Source organism: Sinohyriopsis cumingii, chromosome 13, assembly GCF_028554795.1.
Source record: "Sinohyriopsis cumingii isolate HCF-2022 chromosome 13, ASM2855479v2, whole genome shotgun sequence".
NCBI lineage: Eukaryota > Metazoa > Mollusca > Bivalvia > Unionida > Unionidae > Sinohyriopsis > Sinohyriopsis cumingii.
In genome coordinates this window covers 78,069,559-78,086,897 of record NC_142973.1, presented here as the reverse complement: position 1 = coordinate 78,086,897, position 17,339 = coordinate 78,069,559, and the positions used below count along the sequence as shown (strand labels likewise).

The 17,339-nt window shown below is 37.7% G+C and overlaps 1 protein-coding gene across 1 annotated transcript in view; it reads right to left on the bottom strand.

The window, feature by feature from the left end:
- Positions 1-7,179: 7,179 nt before the first annotated feature.
- LOC149785863 (uncharacterized) overlaps positions 7,180-17,339 on the bottom strand; it is a 43,625-nt gene continuing 33,465 nt past the window's right edge. The window contains exon 3 of the mRNA XM_089979840.1: positions 7,180-8,019. Coding sequence (XP_089835966.1) covers positions 7,721-8,019 — 299 coding nt within the window. The 3' untranslated portion in view covers positions 7,180-7,720. The remainder of the gene's footprint in view (positions 8,020-17,339) is intronic.

Here is a 17,339-nt window from a genome sequence, read left to right as displayed (position 1 = left end):
ACATTTCATTTAATACCACGTCGCTTGGAATCAGAATGCATCGTTCCATTCTGTTCTTCAGACCATTATAATCAATACCAAATTATTTCGAATCTAAATTTATCATTTATCATTTCATTTGTTGGGTCAAGTCATTTCATTTAAGACTCCGTCGTTTGGATACACACATCATCATTCCGTTTTGTTCTGTAAATTTATTTATATAATACTACGTCATTTAGAATCTGAATTTATCATTTCCTTTTTTGGGTTAAATCATTTGATTTCATGCTACATAAATTAAAATTAATAACACGTCATTTAGAATCAGAATTCATCATTTCATTGGTTGGGCTAAATAATTTCATTTCATACTACCGTTACATCATTTCATTTAATACCACGTCATTCCGTTTTATTCTTCGAATCATTTCATATGAGACCACACCATTCGGAATCTTGATTTATCATTTAATTTGCTGGATTAAATCATTTGATTTCATACTACATCATTTGATTAATGTAATTTTGGCGGTGACGGCTGCTCATAATTATGACAGTAATGCCCTATCTTTGTTCTTATCTCCCCAGTTTCGCATGCATACAAGAGCATTGCCTACCTCCAGAACAATTGCACTTTCTACAGAACATCCCCAGCGAATTTACTGCTTTTGACAGAGATCATATATGTCTGTGGAAAGAAAGCGACCCTCCGGCTATTGAGAAACTGCAATTCTCTATTGAAAGTCGCTGTTGGTCTGTCCCACGCAAAAGTCGGAGAGGACAGTTATTGCTGTTGAAATTAGTATGCGTGATTACAGATTATTCCTATCATCTGTTTGTGGTTTCCTTCCACAAATGTCTTTTAAGAGGATTGCACGGAAGTAACTTAAACAGTGGAATGCCTCTAAGATGATTAGTCAGATACGTATTGTGATTATTTGTGGCGACTTCAATGCAGAACTACCGAAAGTGGTTCGGAAAAGGAAACAAAGATGTGGTTTATTAGCTGCATTCCCGTCTGGATAGTTTCTTAAGGTCTCACTGGATAGTTTCGTATTTTGACACCTCTCTAATTTTTAAGGCAGAAGGCATGAACCTAATTATCACAAGCCTAGTATTTATAAATTCACACGGAAGCTAAATCTTTAATGTGGTTGAGATCTACTTTGAGTTAGGCTTGGAAATGGGTTGGCTTGTTGGTGACTGCCTGTCACAATTAGACGCGCATTGGAGATCAAATGCGTAACTTGGGCTGCAAATGAGCAGCCGACTTGGCTTACATATTTACATGTGTCTGCTACAGAGGTAAATATCTAAAAATCTCGTTGGTTGATGGGTGATGAAAAGTATGCTAATTTGTTACAGTACTAATGAACTTTATTCATGCATAAGGCACATACTGATTCTTTTAGCTGCCTTGTCACAGGAAAATATCCAAAATAGCTCTTTGCTGTCAAAAATGAATGTAAAATTTAGGGGTTGGTGGCAGTGTTGGGTCAATATAAAAGCGACCAGTTGCATTAGGAATTAACCTGATTGCCGCAGTCAAAATCTCACATGTATGCGTTCTACAAAAATCATTAGTTTGTTTTTATTTGTATCTTTAGTGTAAAATTATTCTCATTTTTCTGCAATATGTCGGATGAAAATTCACCAGATAAACTCTCCAGTGAGACCTAAACGTACACATCTAATTTCTACAAATAGTTAACCCACGTCAGGATATACTGTTTGCTCATATGACGGCAAACACTCGTCCTTGATCCATTATATTCTTGAACCCTCTTCAAATAGAGGCACAGCAGTGCTAACCTGGAAGATGACTATCCCCTAAATCTCTTGATCAAGTGGCATCTCTCTCTCTCTCTCTCTCTCTCTCTCTCTCTCTCTGTGTGATTTTTAACATAGCTTTAACAATTTTTTAGTCATATTGCTACGCTGTCTGCAGTGTGGCAGTTTATAGTGATGGCTAACACTCTGGCATCATGCCGCACACATGTAGCATGATGTCCCATCCAGTCACATTATCCTCACACCAGGCTGACCAGTCCTAACACTAACCTCTTAATGCTGAGCGCCTAGCGAGGCATCTGTTAGTACCACTTATGTAAGTCTTTGGCATGACTCGGCTGGGGTTCGAACCCACGACCTCCGGTTCCGAGGTGGACGCTCTAACCACTAGGCCACGGGTCGGTCAAGTGGTACCGGTAAGAGGACAGTTAATAATTCTGGATAAACTCCAAGAATCGACTTTTTCGCACGACCATTACAGTCAACTGGAGAAAGGTTTCTACAGAACAGTTGGAGATGTACAAAATTCAGATTTATGAACAATTACACTCGTTAAAACTAGTTATACAAGACACTTTTTCTGAGCCTCATGAATCTGTTTCCAGATTGTAACCAGCTTTGCCACACTGAAAAAACAAATCATGAGGGCCCTCCAGAACGTTCTTGCGAACTGTGTGTGCATGTTGGGAACCACTGCAATAGACGATTATTTCAACGAATCTTTTGCGGATGAAATTAGGAATACCGTGAAGAATATTGTGGATTCAAGCATTTGAGAAGTAACATGCAACAAATTGTGTGGTATCATAATGGAAAATGACATTGAAGAGGCCTTGAGAGAGTTAAAGAAAAATAAATCACGTGGTCATGATAAAATATATACAGAACATGTCATCTGCGCTCATCAATCGATTTGTTCCATTTTGTGCCAAGTATACAATCGCATCGCCTCCATGGAAACTTATCACGAGTATTTTAACTGTGTGATAGTTGTTCCTATCTTCAGTGGTGAAAAAGATGGACTTTACACGAATAACCACACAGATATATCGTTCGTTCCAGTTTTTCAAAAAGTATTTGAAAACAATAATGTTGAAGAGATATGCGCAGCTTAGTGAAAAGGGCAGTTTTTCTTACCCGCTACATCAGGGATTTCGATACCAATGTAGTGGTATTAACGCGGCCTTTATTTTAAAAGGGGGAGTAGCTCACTAATTTGAAGATCACTCAAAGGTATATGCTTTATTCCTGGACAACGCAAAGGTTTTCAATGCAGTATGGCATGACGACCTTTTCTAAAAGCTTTAGTCACTTCGAAAAGGAAGGAGATCGATTCGTAATTATTATCGAGATATCATTGCGCTCATTCTGATCAACGGCTAACGTTCCAAACTATGCTAGTCGTGGAATAAAGTTTTCGTCGTGGCTATCCTAAGTCATGACAAATGACCCAATATCTACACTGGAGTCTACAACATCTGGAATACAAGTTGTTCCAGCGGAAAGTCGAGGAATAAAGTTTTCGTCGTGGCTATCCTAAGTCATGACAAATGACCCAATATCTACACTTGAGTCTACAACATCTGGAATACAAGTTGTTACCTTAAGCATCCATGAGTTCTACAAGTTGGTACCTTAAGCATCCATGAGTTCTACAAGTTGGTACCTTAAGCATCCCATGTGTTCTACAAGTTGGTACCTTAAACATCCATGAGTTCTACAAGTTGGTACCTTAAGCATCCCATGTGTTCTACAAGTTGGTACCTTAAACATCCATGAGTTCTACAAGTTGGTACCTTAAATATCCATGTGTTCTTCAAGTTGTTACCTTAAGCATCCATGAGTTCTACAAGTTGGTACCTTAAGCATCCATGAGTTCTACAAGTTGGTACCTTAAGCATCCCATGTGTTCTACAAGTTGGTACCTTAAACATCCATGAGTTCTACAAGTTGGTACCTTAAGCATCCATGAGTTCTACAAGTTGGTATCTTAAACATCCATGTGTTCTACAAGTTGTTACCTTAAGCATCCATGAGTTCTACAAGTTGGTACCTTAAGCATCCCATGTGTTCTACAAGTTGGTACCTTAAACATCCATGAGTTCTACAAGTTGGTACCTTAAGCATCCATGTGTTCTTCAAGTTGGTACCTTAAGCATCCATGTATTCTTCAAGTTGGTACCTTAAGCATCTCACGTGTTCTAGAAGCTGATGACTCAACCCTGCGATCCTCGTCATTTAAAGGCATGAGTATTATGCTTCGGAAACTCCATGACTTTGTAACTCAGTGGAGACTGCGCTACAATGCGGATAAAACCAATATTGTCGTATTATCAAAGTAAAGATTCCAGCAAGAAAACACGTTCATGCTAGGAGATAAGCAGGTTCCTATAGTTTTGTCAATAATATATGCCGGAGTTACTCTCGCCTGAGACTTTTCTAAAATGCTGGTGAAAAAGGAAGATCAGCATTGTATTCCCTTGTAGGGATTGACATAGGAAAGGATGGTTTGAATCCAGTTAACAAGGGCTGAAATCGGGACAACAACAGTTTTGCCAGCTATGATGTATGGATGCGAATTGCGGTCAAAAATGAATCGCAGATATATGACCTAGAAGTATGCCACAGAAAAGCTGCAAGAAGAATGCAAGGTCTCGATCAGTGATCGCATAAAGAGAGAACAATAAGCAGTCTTAGATTGTGGTCAGTTGAGGAATATGTTAACAAGATCAAATTAGGTTTCTTAAATACAATCTGCAGAGCAAAAGGTTCATTAGGCAACACATACATTTGGTTAAAGTGTGTGATGTAGAACGATTGTTATTACGAAGAAACCGTTTTTCTTCTTTAAGACAGTGACCATGACCTTTTACGTTTTGAACCCATGACCGACATGGTTGTTCCATGTCACATGTTTGGTAACTACAGATGACAGAGAACTCTAATTATTGTGCGGAAACCATTTTCTCTTGTTAGTCACAGTGACCTTGACTTTTAACCTTTTGACTCCAAACTTTAAAGTATTCTTCCTTACCGCATCTGCAAGCCTTCTAATACGTTTGATACTGTAAACGGTGGACGCATCTAGTTATTATACAGAAATCGGTTGTGTCGTTCTTTCGGTCACAGTGACGTTAACCTCAACATTTTTTGAGCATAGAATTAATACGGTTCTTCCTTCCTCAGGTAAGCCCTTCCATGAAGTTCGATAACTGTAGATGGAAGACAGCATGAGTTATAGTGCAGAAATTAAATTGGTAACAGACATTCTGACGGACGGATGGACAACATAACATAAAACTCTACCTTATCGTGGATGTGCAAAAAAAAACCCAATGAACGAAAGAAAACTTCAGATCTGTGTTGCAAATATGCGATCTATAAAATGGGTGTAGCCAGAAGTTCGGCAACTTCGGATATCCTGCCCCAATCTGAGGATATAGAAAGAATTGTTTCAGCACTATCAATTCCTGTTGTATCTTGCTGAAAAATTATAACATTTAGGTTTTCATTGGCAGACTTTGGTTTTTGATGGTAGCTAGACATTCCTAATTCTTGTGCTAAAACTCGGATCTCCCCAACCCACTTTTCCTTTCCCTCTAGACTTGGAGAGAATTGTACATCATTTGTGCTAACGCGAAGGTAGTTGAAGATATTAAAGTCCTCAAGTATTATTAGATTATTTCTGAAAGGAAAAAGAATAGCAAGTTATAAAAGTTAATCTGCGTCAAATTTGATATTTCAAATGTTTATAGATCACTAATGTTAATTTAGCATCGAAGAAGAAACAGTTACCAAGAACGAAACCTTTTAACTATAGTATTCACCTACGGGGGAAACACCACCAGATTTAAAAACTAAAAGCATCAAGGATATTTTTTGAAAAAATGCACAAAACTCAATTCATTCGTCAATTTATAATTTCCAACCTTGTCGTCGGCGGGGTCGGGGTGGGTTTGTTTCTGTCTTCTTGTTCGACTTTTTTTTTGGGGGGGGGGGCATCCACTTATATTTTTTTAACACTACAGGGTATGCCCCCTTCTTAATTGTATGGGTACCGAAAGGCGTCGTGTTGTGTGTTGATAAGTGCTATATTATCATTCAATTTAGTATTTTTGAGGTAAGTGAATGCTCAAGTATTCGGCAATCCCATAATGTCCTATTCGAAGCGATCGGTGTTGAAAACTCCTAAACTTAAGAAGTTTGAAAATGTATCCCCCCCCCCTTTGAGTTTCACCATTTGAAATTTCTCGATCAATCTTTGGTTCGCAAATAGCAGAATGGCAGCTAACGACATAAGACAGGCCTTGAAGTTACAAATGGCGAACAAGATGAAAATGTTATTCCCTGCCCACCCCACCCCCGCGACGACAATTATGATTGAAATTATAAACTGACGAATCAAATGACTGTTTCGCGCATTTTAATATCCCTGGTATATTTTGCATTTAAAACTGCGGGTGGGGGCTGGATCAAATGGCAGGAGTTTACACGAATACTATAATACAAATAGAGACATATGGCAAGGAAACACTGAACTAACCAATGTAAAGTTAACACAGAGACAAATGAACTACAAGACGAAATCAAAATTAACTACAATTAATAATTAGTTATCGCATGAGAATAAAAGGTTAGATAAGACGGTTCCAGAGAATAATTTTTAAAAAATGGCACGAACGAATAAGAACTGGCGGAAAAGTCCTTTTTAGAGATTATATTAGAAGTACGCCGCTGTCGGACTTTTCTGCGCATCTGTTTCCGTCACCAATATATGCGCCAAACGCATACCGCATTCGACCGACTGTCGAAAATAAAATACTGCAAAGCTTACCATTTGAAAAGCAGCAATTTTCGCCAGAACATTCTGTTGAAAATAATACTAATTTTGGAAACACAGGATACCACCCTTGTGTTTTCATGAATCGCTATATGTCGGCCTATTCTGCGAATGGCTTTGAAAATATGTAATATTTTTGCATCGGGCGATGAAAATTGAATGCATTACTTTGTACTCTTTCTGTCAGCATTTTAGCCGAGGAACTATGTCAAGTGTATAGCTTGTTTCAAATAATTCAACAATACCACTAAATGGCAAGACATAATAAGCAACCTAAACCGCTCTTGTAAAACATTTGTAGAAGTTCGACTTTTTATAAACTAAGCTATTCTGTTGATGAGAAACAACAATTAATATGAAATATTGTGTTAACAACATCTCGTTTATGTGGAAAAAATTACTAAAGAATTTAGATACAGACTATATGCCTGTGAATTTTGTTGAGAATCCGCTCGGGCGAGAACTTGACAAGTTGGATAGGAGACGATAAAGTAGGTGTGGGACAACTTCTTGCACATTAGAAACTTGGATTAAGATGCAGTATTGTTCTAAGATAAACATCTCCATCTTTTAAATAATGTATTTATTTGTATGATTCTAAAAGATGAATATTAAATAGGGTTTTTTTCTGGGTTAAAAGTCATGGAGTGGGTCTTCATGTTGACATTTAGAAATCACATTTTCGTATTTATTTGAATACTTTTGTACACTTTATGAATATCACGTTTCTTAGTTAAAGGACGATCGTTCTTTCTTGATACAAATATGAATTTTGACCAAAAACAACAAGTCATCCAATGATTACAGAAATGACGTATCGTTGCGCAGAATTACAAACGCAGTATGGGCCGACACGGTGGTACACGTTCTTTTATTTATTGTATTTTTAAGTATTAATAAAGGTTCTAGAGTATTTCTGCCTTGATCAAGATATATGACACATGTAATACATACCCTTCTTCCGCAAATGTAAATTTCAGTTATGCAAAAAAATAAAAGATTAGCCTCAAATGAAACTAATATGCAAGTCTACAGACCCATTGAAAAACAACAATAAACAAGGCAAACTGAAGGACAACACCGTTATCACTCTGAATATTAAGCTTTCTAGTCAAGGCACTCTTGAAGCTTTATCCTGAAAGCTGCTTTTGCGTCCTCATCGTCTTCCCATTCCAGGGAATTCTCGCACTTCATCGTTTGGTGAAGACATTTTGGTACGTGCATGGCTTTCAGTGGACTTACCGCGACGACCACAAAGCTATCGATTTCCTGCTTCGCGTACTTGCCAAGTATCACCTCTAGCTCCATTTCGTGGAATCTGTCCTCAATATAGTATTGGCTTAGGACGATTATCACGTGACGACTGGCATCCATCGTTTTAAACATACTAGACAATGAAAGCTTGCCTACAAAAAATATCAAATGTAAAAGCTAATATATATATATATATATATATATATATATATATATATATATATATATATATACTCTCAATTTTGCATTTAAGGACAAACAGATGTCACACAGTACGTATTCTGGTGTAAACTCCATGCCGAATAGACTTTCCGATCAGGTGGAGTAACAATAGTAAAGATGTTCACGACGGCAGCTATAATGTACGTTTGATAGCCAACATTTTCATTTGGAACCAACTAGACATTATTAGTCATTCAGTAAAAGCCCTGTGCTGATATGACCATTCTGGAGGTGTCGCGATAACAAGCCATATTATATGTCTGAGTGAAATCATTTTCACTAACTACACGTAGCGATAACAAGATTTTCAAGATGGCTGCAATGGCGGCCATATTGGATGTTAGATCGACAACATTTGCATTTATGACTAACTAGACATTATCAAAAGCTTTCTTGTAAAAGCACCATGTTACTATGAACATCAATTCAGAAGTGTAGCTGTAACAAGATTTTCAAGTTGGTCGCTGTGGCGGTCATACTGAATGTCCGAGTCGAAATCATTTAAAATCAACTAGATACCATAAGAAGTGAAAATTGCATGTCAATATGAACAAGAATTGCGAAAACAAGATTTTCAATATGGCTGCCTTGACACTATTTTCATTTAAAATCAGCTAGATATCATTATATTGAAGGGGCGCTCTACAGTTATTATGAACTTCTGAGAGATTGATGGATGTAAGGTGAAATTGTTTGCATTTGCAACATGCACAATTGACAGAATGCTGGCACACCTTTATGTTACTTTCATGTACTGTGGCTGAAATTTCTTTGCATATTGTTCTTGTGGGAAACTGTACATAATCTATGCACACAGCTAACCAAAATCGATGCTCCCATGTGCTCGAAAAAATCAGCCTAAACGTAGTTTAAAGTAATTTATTACTAGCAGTTATTACAGTTGATAGGAAACGAATACCAGCTTCTGAAAGTAAGAAGAATCAATTCCAAAATATATAAACAGTATTAAAAAGTTATAGTTTTTTTACAATTTACTTTTGATGTCCAGGCAGTAGTAAATGACCAAGCGGAGTTAGCACTTTTTGATAGGTGCACATCTAAGTAAGGCCAACCTGTATACTCCATAGTCAAAATAACACATATCGATCATGCACACAAATAAATGGAAATAAACGGTCTTTAAACAATACTTAAGGTGTACAAGGGCTTTTTATCTAGATTGGATAACCAGTAAAGGAATGTTGGGAAATTCGTTGTCTTTAAAACTCTAACCCTATGCATACGAAACGGTAGAGAGCAACCTTAAAATAAATATAAATTTGTGCATTTTTTCTTTCTTATTTTCTTATATTATGTATCATGTTCTCAAGAAAACATTGATGTTGTGCAGGAAAATAAGCTAACTATGATTGTTTGCCCTTGCTTTCTCTATACACTGTGGCAGTATTGTGTGTCTATTGACCTTCATTATGGGGAAGTTAGAAGTCTTAGAACATAGGAGTGTAGTGAACTTAAATTTAACACTGTTGCATCAAGTGTAAGAAACATATAGCGAACATGTTTCTTTTCATCCATTTGTAATGAAATTAACGGGAAAAATTATGATAAAGCATATTCGCTTTCTTCCATACACAAGTGTTAGAAGAATAAGGAAACATTCTACCCTTCGATCTTTGAGCTCCATGAACCTGATCTGTTCCATCCATGTTCAAACCGTAAAATTTATTAGTCAGGAATAATTGTGGCAAGTTTTATGTTCCTGTCTTTCAGCTTAACCATTGGTTACTACTGTAATTTATCAAGGGATCTATTTACCGAACAAATCCAACACTCGCGTGAATACTGATAGAAGTCACTTGTTTTCCCCTTATTTCAAAGGACTTCTCAACAACGGCCGTTGTCTACTCGAAGTTCTAATAATACGCCAAGGCTATTAATTTCCTCTAATCAATGAATGACCACAAATATCACAACTTCGCGTTTGCATCACATTGCCACAACTGCATGGCAACCCAACAACTGCATGGTTTCTTGTTAGATTTCCGTAACGTAGCGCCAGTACATAAATGCTAAAAAATACAAGTCACCACTCAAACACCAAATACAGAGAACTATTTTGCTATACTGAGTAAGTCGAATCACGATTATAAACCTCATTTCACCTGTATCACGACAAGATATTTACTATCATAGCAACAATAAAAGGCGTCTACAGATAATGGAACAATCCCTTCTCAATTATTCCATTGTACAATGTATCAGTCCCTGTCACAAATAGTTCAGATGGAGATACACAATCAATCAAACAATTAGATTGTAATAGAACTACTTGGCTAAAGGCCCACTTATGCACATCTGACCTGAACACACAACGAAACTAAACAATGCCATCAGGAAATCTCATCAACACTGCACTCTGTGACGTTTGCCCGTAGATATTGGCTAATTACTCCGGCTGATGAATATTTCCGACTTTCCATAATCATGACAACTATTCACTAAACTCTAATAAATATATAAAACAGATACGTAAATACAAACGGTACACACTGTAGATTTATTATACTGTGTTGAGACAATGCATTGGGTATTTTTAAAGTAGCTCACTTTTATTGGGGCGGGAGGGGGGCTGGGCATATCTTGGTCCTTGCTACTAATGAATGCCGTTATGTATGGAAACCATGAGAATTATTTTAAAAAGATTACTGTTATGCTTGCCACTTAAATGTTTCAGTATAGAACCAGCGTTATATCACACAATAATAATAATAACTATATGTTCTTTATGTGGGCACTCTCCATATATTACGAACGTCTGAGAGAGTGACTGGTGTAAGATGAAGTTGTTTGCATTTGCAACATGCACAATGGACAGAATGTTGGCATATTTCTATGTTACTTTCATATACAATGGCTGACAATTACTGGATACTGTACACTATCTAAGCACACAGCTGACTAAAGTGGAAGCCACCATGTGTTCGAAAAATCAGCCTGAAATTGTCTAACGTACACTATTTTTAGCTGTGACTAAATTAGAGAAAACGAATTTGGACAGCCTACACAATACCAGTTTCTGAAAGTGTAATAAATGAAAATGCATAACAAGTATAAAAAAGTTATGGATCCTTTTTATACAATTTACATTTGAAGTCCAGGAAGTGAAAACGGCCAAGCGGCGATAGTAGTATTTTTGAGAGGTGCACATCTTATGTATGGCCAACCTCTATACTCTATAACCCAGATTATATCCATCAATCATACGCCAAAATATTGGGTCTTAAAAGTTCTTTTAACAATACCAAATATATACACGGTTTTATTTTAAATACCCAGGATAACCAGTGAAGAAATCTTGTAAAATTCTTTTTTCTTAAAAAATCTAATCCTATGCAAATACGGAACTGTAAAGCGCTGCCTCAAGTGACCTCGACGTCATCCGTTCATTAGGAATAGTGATAACAAGTTTTTTAAGATGGTTGCTCAGGTGGCCATACTGTATATCTGAACAGCACTATGTTCATTTAGGACTGATTGGACCTAAGGCTGAATGTGCATATGTGTGTGTAAAGTTTCATGACGAGGATGAGTAGTGATAACACATATGAGCTAACGGATGACGGACAACAGACTATTCAATAAGCTCTTCTGCTATTTGATAAGTAGAGCTAAAAACTGCGACAAAAGGTGTAACCTTTTAATTGAATGAAAATGTGGCTCATCTAACTTCTATAGTGCTTCTTGAACCAATTTGGTTCTTTAGTATCCGTAATGGATAAAATAATATTACATAGCTCCATGCTACAGTCATTAAAACCCCAATGCCGCCGTTTTTCATAAATTTCAACATTCTTCCAAGGTTGGAAGGAGAGAAATGATTTAGCCTTACACTACTCTATACTACAGTCATTAAAGCCCCAATGCCGCCGTTTGTCATAAATATCACCATTCTTCTACGCTTGGAAGTAGAGAAATGATTTGGGGTGGGTTTTCTTTTTAAAATTAAAAATTATCTGGCATTAATCGTTCTTTGAAATAATCAAGATGTTAGGTTTAAACAATGATCAAATATTCAGTTTGGAATCAAGAGGCACAACCTCTTAATTCAGTCGCCTAAGTTGTCAGTATTACTCCAAACGTATTGCTGTCAAATATTCGACAAATTCCGCTAGTGACTAATCTAAGAAAAACAACATTCGCAAGTGTCAGACAACTCTTTTCCAGAAGGAAAGAAGATATGCAAGCCCGCTTTTTAAAAAAAGCGGATCTGAGAAGAAAAAGCATGCATTAGGTAAAAGTAAGACTCGGGTGAATATTGGTCATCAATGGTGGCGCTGGAATACTTTGAAGAGCGAACAGGGATTGACGACAAACCCAGCTGATGCGGATTTACTTATTAGTTGGTGGGGGCCCCGAGTGGCCGAGTGGTCTAAAGCGCTCTCCGTCACGGATCACTGCTTATTCACCAAAAAATCACATCGCTGTATTACGCTTGCCAAACTCCATTATATATGTCTTATTCCGTTTTTATAGATTTAATGTCATCTCACCTCCTCGAGGAATCTAGTTTCGGACTCAGCCAATGTGGGTATGTGAGAAAGACAACAGTAGCTTCCCCTGGAGTGGTCGTTCTCTTCGGGGTTTTCCCGGGTTCATCCTCCAACAGTTATACTGGGCGCCATAGATATCATATCGCGCTGAGAAATGGCGTTCAACCCGAAAACAACAACTCCATATTTAATACAAAATGACCAAAATCAGTTCAACACCGAACCAAAATAATGAACTTTCGCATGATTAATATTCAACTCAAGACAAGAACTAATGATTCATATCACGGTAGTTTGTTGAAAGTTGAAGGCACAGTGTATATGACACAACAAATACTAGTAGACCTCGTGATTGACTAAAAACATAAGTAGTAGAGTGGGGCAACCTGTGGTCTATGAGACTTTAATGTTAAAACTGGGGGTTGTACCCGACGGACAAGGGGAATTTAACATGAGTGGCATACGCCGGGTTTCAATGGGAATTGAACATAGGGAACGTATAATGACAATGTATTGAACATGTACAGAGACAATGGGAATTTAAACTAGAGAATGTTTAACATGGGTGGGCCTATATAGCGACAATGGGAATTTAACAAAGGGAATGTTTAACATGCGTGGGCCTGTATAGGGGCAATGTAAATTTAGCATAGGGAATGCATAGCAACCATGTATTGGGTCTGTCTACGATCAAGGGGAATTGAACATGGGTGGGGCTGTCTAGGGTCAAGGGAAATTTAACATAGCGACAAGGGACTGGGACTGTATAGCGACAAGGGAAATTTACCGTAGCGACATGGGATTGAGACTGTCTAGGGACAATGGGAATTTAACATGGGTGGGATTATCTTGGGCACTAGGTAGGAACTGAACATGGATATGACTGTATAGGGACAAGGGGAACTGGCTTGGGGTGACTTCATGGTACTGGACACTGGGGAAACAATGACAACAATGTTGCAAGGGGCTGACGTCAATCAAGCGGAGTAGTGAGGAACAGTGTTGCAAGTGGCTTACCTGAATTGGAGCTGCTCTAGGGACAAGGGGCAAATAGAGACATAGACATAGAGACAGGGTTAGAGACAAAGTCATAGGCATAGACATACATATATTTATCGACAAAAATCTATCACACAAGCATTCTATACGGACAAGGGGAATTTTAACATGGGTTGACTACTAAATGGACAAGGGAAATTTAACACGGGTGGAACCATTTACGGACAAGGGGAAATTTAACACAGGTGGGCTACTATACGGACAAAGGGACATTTAACATGGGTGGGACTGTCTAAAGACAATGGGAATTGAACATAGGACTATCTAGGGACAAGGGGACCTTGAACATGGGTGGACCTGTCTAAGGACAATTGGGAAATTGTATAGGGCTTGTCTTGGGACCTTCTGAGACGCATGTTGGAGACATTAAGTTGTAATACTATCCATTACACCATATATACCATCCATCACCCCGTACGCTATCCCCAAAACGTCCTGTGTTAGTTTATATCATCCAATATCCTAATATCCCACCTATATCATCCAATATTAAATATCATCCAACACCCCTAACACACACACACACACACAAAATCACAATCGAACTGTGTCAGCTTAGAGTGTAAGAGAAGGAGATGAAATATCACAAACTTACTATCCCTCGCACCATAAAAAAACACACAAATATACGTCTCAAAAGGGATACGTTAAGGTTAACGGAAGAATTAAAATCCCCGTAGCTATCATGTATCTGCACGCATATATTTAACAGGTAGCTATAAATAGATACTAGCATTTCAAAAGAGGAATTGCCACAAGTCGTACTATAAATATTCACTAGCGTTTTTTCCATAGTATTTTGGTGGTGTAAAGGATAGTCTATTTTGTGAGATTTTATCTCATTCTCTTACATTCTACGCGAACACATGGCATTTTGGATAGTGAGTATGATATGCTGGAAAGCACAGTGGTGTGATGGATAATATTTTTGTGGTGTAAGGGTTAGTCTTTTTTGTGGGATTTCATCTTCGTTTATATTCTGAGATAACAGAAATATTTTTGGGATAGTGTGTTAAGGGGGTGTTAAATGGCAGTTTTGTTGTTAATTTTATTTTGGGGTTTAACGCCAATTTTTAGCACAAGAAAGGCTATACATGGCGGTCAATATAAATAAAGAAGGAAGAACCCGAGAAAACCCCGGAAAAAACAACCGACCCACGAGAAGCTACTGGCAAGCTCTCTCACATACCCACATTGGCCAAACCCGAGACTCGAACCCAAACAGACAGAGGTGAGATGGTAGTGATCCGTAACGGAGAGCGCTTTAGACCACTCGGCCACTCGCCGCCCCGTTAAATGGTAAAATTAATGTGATTGATAATAATTTGTGCGGTGTTTTATCTTCTTCGTTTACATTCTGAGCTAAACCACAAGATTTTTGGAATAGTGTATTTAGGTGGTATTAAATAATATAGTTATGTGATCGATAGTATTTTTTGTGGTGTAAGGGATATTCTTTTTCGTGAGATATCATCTTTTACATTCTGAGTGAACATACGACATTTCGGATAGTAAGTATGATATGTCTGATATCATAGTGGTGTGATGGATAATATTGTATGGTGTAAGGGATAGTCTGTTTAGTGAAATTTCATCTTCGTTTACATTCTGAGCTAAAAAAGAAGACATTTGGGATAGTGTGTTCATGTGATGTTAAATGGCATAGTTAATGTGATGGATATTATTTTTTTGTGGTGCAAGGCATAGTCTATTTTGTAAAAAAAATTCTCCTTCCCTTACACTCTAAGCTAACACAGGGCGATTGTGATAGTGTGTGTGTGTGTATGGTGTGTTGGATGACATTGGAATGTTGAATGATATAGGTGAGATATTGGGATGTTGGATGACATAAGATAACAGGACGTTTTGGGATAGTGTCAGGGGTGATGGATGGTATAGATGGTGTAATGAATAATATATTTATGGTGTGAGGGATAGTAAGTTTGTGAGATTTCATCTCCTTCTCTTACACTCTAAGCTAACACAGGGCGATAGTGATAGTGTGTGTGTGTGTGTGTGTGTGTGAGGGGTGTTGGATATTTGGATGTTGGATGATATAGGTGGGATATTGGGATGTTGGATGATATAAGCTAATATAAGACGTTTTGGGATAGTGTGAGGGGTGATGGATGGTATATAAAGTGAGAGTAATTGTTTTTCGCTTTCATCACTTCCTCTTACTGTCTTAGCGAACATGGGAGGCTTTTTTGATGGTGTGTGGAAGTGATGGATGGTATAAATGGTGTAATGAGTAGCAGGTAAGATGCGTGAGATAATGTTTTGTTTGCTTTCAGCTCTTTCTCTTACACTCTAAGCGAACACGTTTTTTTATAGTATGTGGGGTAATGGATGGTATAGATGGTGTAATGAATAGTATTTGATAGGGTGTTGGATGGTAGGTCAGATGAGTGAGCGTATGTTTTGTTTGTTCTCAGCTCCTCTTACACTCTAAGCGAACACACGACATTTTGTTTGATAGTGTGTACAAATGATGGATGGTATAGATGATGTAATGTATAGTATGTTATGGGGTGTTGGATGGTAGGTAAGATGTGTGACAGTATGTTTTGTATGTTCTCAGCTCCTCCTACACTCTAAGCGAACACAAGACCTTTTTTGGATAGTGTGTGTAAGGGATGTTGAAAGGTATAGGGATATTAGTTGGCATAGATGGTGTGCTGGATATTATATATGTTGTGTTTGACTGTAGTTAATAGTAGGCGTTGGATTGTGTTCAAGCAGTTGGTGTTATATTGTATATCTAGTGTTCTTAGTATTGAACAAAACGGATGCTGGATTGTATGTGGTGAGCTGGATTAGAAATGTAGTTTTACTTTTTTGTCCACCTATCTTTAATTTATTTTACCAAAGATTATTTAGTTCCCGCGAAGGCCGTTATTAGTTTAAATAATTTCAGTACAACGTTAAGTCTTGGAATTTAAAAAAAAATAAAATATTTCTGGATTATGTTCAGTCTTCGCTAAAGTCTGGTGCAATTTCAGAATTTATTGCTACGCTTTAACTTTGCCATTTCTGACAACCAATATATCTGGCTAGTTATCAGTTTCCATTCAAGTCCGCTAAATCTTCGAAAATTTAGTGCAATATTCTAAATCACGGCAATGTGAGTATAACCTCCCGGAGTTTTTCTCAGTCTCCGCCTGAGTTTGGGACATTTTGGCAATTTTAGTAATACTTTTCAGCCTAAACCAATGTAATTTAATGTTCTGGGATATGTTTAGTCTCCAATGAATTCTGTCTCTGTTCTGTTTGGCCCTCTACCACCCTTGTCCCTGCACAAGCCCTATACAAGTTCCCAATTAACCTTAGACAAGCCCACCCATGTTCAAGGTCCCCTTGTCCCTAGATAGTCCCATGTTCAATTCCCATTGTCCCTAGACAATCCTACCCGTGATAAATTTCCCTTTGTACGTATAGTAGCCCACCCATGTTAAATTTCCCCTTGTCCGTATATGGTCCCATCTATATTAAAATGTCATTGTCCGCATAGTAGCCGACCCATGTTAAATTCCCCTTGTCCATATAGTATGTTTGTGTGATATATTTATTTCGATAAATCTATGTATGTAAAACTATGTCTCTAACATTGTGTCTATGTCTCCATTTGTTCCTTATCCCTAGGGTAGCGCGTATTCTGGTAAGCCACTTGCAACAGTCCT